A 7,425-nucleotide genomic window follows, 5' to 3' on the forward strand; every position below is an offset into this window, starting at 1 on the left:
GAAAAAATGGGGGGGGGGGGGGGGGGGGGAAGAATTCAAAAAAAAAAGCAAATAACGGCCGGTTCACCAGCCGTTATTTGCTTTTTTTTTTTTGAATTTTTTTGATTTTTTTTTTTTTTAAATCCGGGTGAACCGCCGGGCCGGCCCGGCGGTTGACGGTTCACCATTTCATAGAACCGGGCCCGTCCCGTGGATGACGGGCCAGTTCACCGGTCAACGGGTTGGGCCGGGGGTCATCAACGGGCCGGTTTCGGGCCCAAAACCGGCCCATGGCCGTGTCTATCTGTGAGTGCTAAATGCACTATAAGACTAGGGATTGCGCATTTTCTAACACACTTGCCTCCAAGTTGAATCTCATTCGTATATCTCTGACTTAGGGTTCTTGGCCATTTTCTTGGAATGTAGTTGTGTGCTTAATTTCTCTCTTCCAAAATAAAACCCTAACTTATTTTTTATATGAATTTTAGTCGCATCAATCAGTTGGTGACATCGATCTCACCGATCATTCGGCGGTCGCCAGTTTTGCATATTTCGACCTTTGCTTTTTCTCCAAATTTCGATCTCTTGTCTCCCGTTCTCATATTCTTCATCTCGATCGCATTACTCCATGTTTAGCCTTGTATTTCATTTATCTACTATAGTGACACAAAAACTTGTAAAATATACAAAATGCATGAATCGGCTCCCAAATGCAATAAAAGCTAAAATGCAACTAAATGACACGTAAATGATTGTCACAACGCTAGACAATTAGATGTAATAGATGTAAATAATTGTACATCTAACCATACCTAACGATCAATGTCAATGTATTATAACTAGGACTGGTAATTGAGCCGGACTTAACCGAAGCCCGATGGCTGGGCCCAATTATATTTGAGCCGAACCTACTTTTTAGTGAGTCGGACAGAGTTTGAGCCATTTTACTAAACCCAATTTATTTATGAGTCGAGTTTGAGCCTACTATGGCTTAACCCGAATAATGCCCGACCGATTCGGTTAGTCATTAAATATATAATATATTTATTATTTTAATGCTATGATTCAATTCAACATACAAGTTACGACCGTATAAGATTATTTTATTTTGAAAAATAAAATGAATTAAGTGGTGGCGGCGGCAATAAGTAAAATATGAATCAAATCCAAAATACCCACCGAAATCAAATTGCTGAAATTTATCACCGAGATTTGAGAATGTAAACTGTTTCCAATAATAAGACTTATTTCAGTCTTATTTTTAAAATTTCCAATAACTTGCAAAGATCATTTAGGGTTTTTCCGGATTGGCTTCAATGGAGGTAAATCTTGTAAGATTTATCACTTGTTTTATGAGTTTTTTTACTAATTACAGTTATATAGTAATGGGGCCCGATATAAATCCAAAACCCGAAAAAATACATGAACCGAGCTTTAGCATATACTAATAAGGCTCGATGGTATATGAGTTTGGCCTATAGTAATAAAACTAGATAGTATGTGAGCTTGACCTGACCCAAACTCGGCTCACATGGCCCGATTGCCAACCATAATTATAACATTGGCATCTACAAGATTTGTATATGTGTTAAGAAAACAAAAACATACCTTATTAGTAAGTAAAATTATGCTAAATCTCAAACGATAAATTTGGTAATTAACACTATGTATAGATGTGTAGGCCTGGACAAAAATTACCAAATACCGATTACCACGGTATACCTACCATAAATTACCGAATAAATACCGAACTATCGGTTACCACTACATTTGGTACGGTATCGGTACCGTACCATTGCCTTACGGTACGGTAGCGGTATTGTATCTTCAATACCATAGTAATACCGTACCGTACCGCAACTTTGTATTTTTAAAATTAGTTAATATATTCAACAAATATTCAACTTTATACTTTATATTCAACTTTAGATAAAAAAAAATATAGTCAACAAATATTATAAAGAAAATAAAAAACAAGAATAACGATATGATACATCATATATATATTATATATACATAATTATAATTTTTTTTTATTATCTTCATATATTTATGCAAACTCAATATTAGCTCTCGTTAAAGTTGTTTATGTCACGTACTTCTTTAGTTTCAAAGTCCAATTAATCACTTATTGGTGGAATACTTTTTGCCATATTTTCTTTTCCCTTTCTTTCCCCCTGAGTTCCCAGTCTTCTGTTTCATTTGCATTATTGCAAAAAAAAAAAATTTATTTCTCTTACTTAAGCCATCAAACTTTTTTGCTCATTACAAGTTTCTACAATTTTTCTATAGATATCTTAGTAAGCGTTAGTTAATTAAAGCAACATATGCTACTACGGTTGTATAATGTATATTCATGTAGATTGCTTGATCGATCGCCATATTCATTTGCTTAATTTGTTGTATTTATGCATTTATTTAGTATTCATCTTAATTATGGTATCATCCGAGTTCATCAAAAAAATGATGTACGGTAGATTACCACGTACCGATCATACCGTACCGAAACTTACGGTATACCGAATAACGGTATACCGCAATTATTGGTACGGTAACGGTATAGAATTTTTCAATACCGAAAGATACGGTAGGTACACGGTATTGAACAAAATGTTCGGTAACCGTACCGAAACCACCCCTAGATGTGTGTGTCTATATATATATATATTTATAAATTAATACAGTTAGAAAAATTCGATTAATTTAGCGAAATATTAACTTAATAATTTAACACGTTCTCACCAAGTCGGGACCAAAAGAAATTATTATTAAAACGAGATTATTAATTCATCAGAGTATTAATTTATCGAAATTCTACTGTACTGTGTATTCATGCATAATAATAACTATATATATAAACCGCCGCACAAGTCTCTCTATTTCTCCGGGTAACCTTAAAATGGAATGGTCTCAATTTTCTCCCCCACCCGAAAACAAGTGGTTGAGCTGCAATTCTCCACTCATATATTTTCAAGTCAAATCCTCCCATTGCCCCTTTTTTTGCCTTCTTCTCAGTTTTCATAACTTTCCAACAAATTAGATTACCTACTAAATTTAATTCCAAATATTCAATTTTAGTTTTGACCTCCAAACAAAGCATTTAATCGATATTTCGAGCCCCGATAGTTTGATCGATCAAGAATCAGAGAGAGTGCGGTTTTCAATTATGGCCCTGCAGATGCAAAATCCAGCCGTCCATTTTAAGCAAGATTACACGTGGAATGATCCAGAAAAATATATTAATGGCGACCAATGCCGATCGCGGATTGGTTTTTTAATTGGCGGTGGTGGCGGTGGTGGTTCGTCGATTAGAAGGAGCTTGAAGGTGAAAGCCGATGCGAAGAAAACGAACGTGGAAACGGTGAACGGGAAGAGAGTTAATGGAGTTGTTCGTGTCGATGATCATGATCAAAATGATGGGATTAAATTTGTTGAAAATGGGAATAATAACAATATGGATTTATCGAAAAATATTGGAGAAAATAATAATAATGTGATGAATAATGGGTACTTGCTTGGAAGATTTGCGGAGGATCGGTTTGTTTTCCGGCAATCGTTCGTTATTAGGTCTTACGAAATCGGTCCCGATAAAACTGCCACCATGGAAACCCTAATGAATCTCCTCCAGGTTCGTTTTCTTTTCACCTTTTTTTTTTTTTAAATTCGATCATATATATTTTTATTTGAGAATTGAGATCTTGATTAATTTTGAAATATATTTATTTCGGCACGTGCAAATAAATTTGTGCAGGAGACCGCTCTAAATCATGTGGCGAATTCCGGAGTGGCCGGAGACGGTTTCGGGGCGACCCGTCAGATGAGCATCCGGAAACTGATTTGGGTCGTCACTCGAATACAAGTACAAATTGAAAAATACAGCTCTTGGTATGTTTTTTTTTTTTTTTTTTTTTTTAATTTTCTCTATGATGATATATTAGGACTAAATTCCGAGTTTGGTGTAACCCAGAATCGGCTTACAATCGAATATATAATGTCATTTCCCTTTTAACAGTTTTTTTATGTTATAATTAAGGGTTAAAATTGAATGATAATTTTATCATTTTTGACGATTGTAATCCGAAAAATTTCTTACTTTCAAACAATGTTTTTCTCATTTTTTTTTTCCGATTTTTTGGGACCAGAATTGAAATATTTACGAGCTTCACATTTGGTATCCGATTTTAGTTTTCATTTGTAATATTAAGGTTAGTATGTATTTTATGTTATAGGTGAATACAAAATAGAATTTTAAAATTCCAATTGTGAAAATTTTCGATTTTACAAGAAGTATTTTTCATTTCAATTTCCGAAATTTTCTAATGTTTCTTGGAACGGAATTGAAATTAATTATCCACGTCTAAAATGAATCAAATTTGTTTTTTGAAAAATAAAATTACGATCTGATCCATCCGACATTATTCGCCATTTATGACCTTGTTGATTGAAAATTCATCCTTTTTTATAATTGGAGATAAAATTATCAAATAATACAAAATAACTAATTTTTTTATATGCATGTGAAAAAAAATGTTGACAGGGGAGATGTTGTGGAAATAGATACATGGGTTGATGCAGCCGGTAAAAATGGAATGCGCCGCGACTGGATTATTCGAGATTATAACACCGGAAAAATCATTACTCGAGCTACCAGGTTTTCAAAAATGTTAAATTCATTATTTACAAATATTTATATGTGATAAATAATATTTGCAATTTTTATTTTTAATTAATTAATTAATTATTTTGCAGTACATGGGTAACTATGAACAGAGAAACAAGAAGGTTGAGTAAAATCCCAGATGAAGTAAAAAATGAGCTTCTGCCCTTTTACCTCAATAGAGCTGCCATTGCTACAGAAAATACCGATCGAGAAAAGATCGAAAAACTCACCGACGATACTGCTGAAAGAATTCGAACAGGCCTAGCTGTAAGTACACATCTATTTGATGTTACGTACTCGATAAATTTCATCAGATAAATATCTCGTCACACGCTAGACGAAAAAAAAAATCAATTCACTTACCTAATTAATATATTGAGTGTTTTTATAATGTGACGATCCAGCCCCGATGGAGCGACATGGATGCAAATCAACACGTAAACAACGTCAAATACATTGGATGGATTTTGGAGGTATGTATGATTAGCAAATAATTGTTAAATATGAAATAATTGCCAAAATAATTTAACATTAATTAATTTGTACATACGTAATATGTGCAGAGTGTGCCGATAAATGTTCTAGAAGATTATAACATGACGAGCATGACGTTGGAATACAGGCGTGAATGCAGACAGTCAAACGTACTTGAATCCTTAACAACAATTAAACCTCGAACGAAAACAAATGATTTAGAATGCACGCATTTGCTTCGTATGGAAGATGACAATGCTGAGATCGTTCGAGCGAGATCGGTGTGGCAGGTCAAGAAAAAATAGATTATATTTTTTTTTTTTTTTTTTTGCAGCTAAGTAGTAGTTGGTTAATATATATCAATGATTTTTAATTCGTTTGCATTTGCTGACTCTGTTGTAATTTAATTTTTGAATTTTTGTTAGGAGTGGAAGTTTGATTTATGTTCTTTATAATTTATTTGGCTTATATGTACTTGTAAACTTTCACATTAAGCTGGCTTTGAACTTAAATAACAGAGCTTCTATTTAAATTAACAATGTAAATGAATCGAGTCGAGAGATTAACTTCTAGAACGTTTTTCTGCTTATTTTAAAACTTCAATCGAAATTTCTGAATTTCGTCGATTTTGATCATAAAATTTCTAATTTCGGAGCAAAATTCTCTTTTTTTGAATTTCGAAAAAATACCGATTCCTGAGGCAATGTTTTGTTTCATTTCCATTTCAGTTTCATTATTTCCCGGAAATGAATTCGTGTTTGTTATGTTTAAAAAAAAAATCATAGAACAATCTCAAAAGCTTCTCACTCCTGGAGACATGATTAAACTGTTACAATAAAAAGATTTGACTGCTAAAGTAAAACATGTATTCACTAAAAAACAAACTAAGTTCGATTTAATTTTCGAATTCTTATTTTAAAATACATTTTCTCTAACGTCTTTAAACATGATTTGACTGCTACAGTATTTTTTGTCTGATCTAAAAGTATAAACGTATTAGTTTTATTTCAAATATTCTTACAAAATATATTTTTCCAAAATAAAATGAAAATACCTCTCAAAACGAATCCTCTCATAACAAATCGAAACTTTGCCTTTTTTCATAATTTTTGTTGGGAATACAATTGAAAAATTTCCGAATTTTGAAAAAAAAAAATTAATTTCAACTTTCCGAATTTTGATTTTTTCGATATATATTTAGAATGTAATTCGAATTAGTTTTTCACATAATTTCTTGTTAGGACCAATTCCAATCGGATCTGCCCAATCATACAAACAAAATTATAGGAGCCCATAATTTTGCACATCCCAACATCCTAATTCTAGATATACACAATTTGGACTATACTAATTTTTATAGTATTATTTTTTTTTCAAATCTAAATCTTAAATCCTAAATCTAGGTCAGGAATGTATAACTGACTTGATTGAATATTTTATTGTTAAAATAATTAATATGTACGGAAAGAAGTCAATTCAAATTATATTGAAGACCAAAACCAGTGGCATTAACTGACAATGCTCACATTTCCCAATTCATAAAAGAGTCTTAAAAGCATCAATTTTTACTTTATTTTTTTTGTTATAAAAGTAATAACCAAATAACTGAAAAAACTTTTCATCGATTTCTTCATCGGCTTAGGCATTGTTTGGCATATGGATCCGTAGGTAGGTTCACAATATAACTTAACATATAGGGTAAATTATTAAAAAAAAAAAAAAATTATTTTTTGATAACTAAAACTCTCTCTCTTAACTTAACATAAAGAATATTCTCAAGTTTGTACCCATTTTATGCAAAAAGACAATTTTAGAACACCAAAAATTTGATATTTAGAAGCCAAGAAACACATTTTATGATCATCTTATTTTTCAAAACATGGAGCTGGAAGGTGGTAAAACGGGTACAAACTTGAGATTATTCCACGAAATCTAGAAAATTCTGTTAAATTTGACACCGTGGTGTGTAAAACGATTATTCATAATTCAGAGAGAGTTTTAACTAGGGAATGTTTCCCATACTCTAAAATATTCCATTAAATTTAACACCATAGGGTGAATCTGTAAGACAATTTATAGTTGAGTTGACGGTTGCGGAGGAGTCTTTTCTGTAATTTAACCATACCTCGAAAGGATAGCCGTAATTTACATATTTAAAAATTTAAATATTTGGGTTTAAAGAGTTAAAAATTTTACCAAATTTAAGAGTATATCTGTATAATTTTTTATTATTATTATTTTTTTTTTTGTAAAATAGATGTTTTGGTTGAAATTTTTGAAAAATGCTAATGATTTTACAATGGCGGCGGTTA

At 32.1% G+C, this 7,425-nt stretch overlaps 1 protein-coding gene across 1 annotated transcript; it reads left to right on the plus strand.

Moving 5' to 3' along the window:
* Positions 1 to 2,986: 2,986 nt before the first annotated feature.
* On the plus strand, positions 2,987 to 5,581 carry LOC105951633 (palmitoyl-acyl carrier protein thioesterase, chloroplastic). The gene is made up of 6 exons (XM_088816738.1): positions 2,987 to 3,607; positions 3,731 to 3,864; positions 4,517 to 4,630; positions 4,729 to 4,906; positions 5,044 to 5,112; positions 5,203 to 5,581. The coding sequence occupies exons 1-6, from the start codon at positions 3,146 to 3,148 to the stop codon at positions 5,416 to 5,418; spliced, it is 1,173 nt and encodes a 390-aa protein (XP_088672864.1). The 5' UTR covers positions 2,987 to 3,145; the 3' UTR covers positions 5,419 to 5,581.
* The last annotated feature ends 1,844 nt before the right edge of the window (positions 5,582 to 7,425 follow it).

The sequence above is a fragment of the Erythranthe guttata genome, chromosome 4, assembly GCF_056151865.1.
Source record: "Erythranthe guttata isolate IM_541 chromosome 4, IM_541, whole genome shotgun sequence".
In the NCBI taxonomy this organism is placed as follows: domain Eukaryota; kingdom Viridiplantae; phylum Streptophyta; class Magnoliopsida; order Lamiales; family Phrymaceae; genus Erythranthe; species Erythranthe guttata.

Excerpts from the sequence above, each read along its gene's own strand:
- LOC105951633 (XM_088816738.1), top strand. The coding sequence starts at position 3,146 with ATGGCCCTGCAGATGCAAAATCCAGCCGTCCATTTTAAGCAAGATTAC. Across the intron at positions 3,608-3,730 it reads CCCTAATGAATCTCCTCCAG|GAGACCGCTCTAAATCATGT; the intron begins GTTCGTTTTCTT and ends AAATTTGTGCAG. Across the intron at positions 5,113-5,202 it reads ACATTGGATGGATTTTGGAG|AGTGTGCCGATAAATGTTCT; the intron begins GTATGTATGATT and ends TAATATGTGCAG.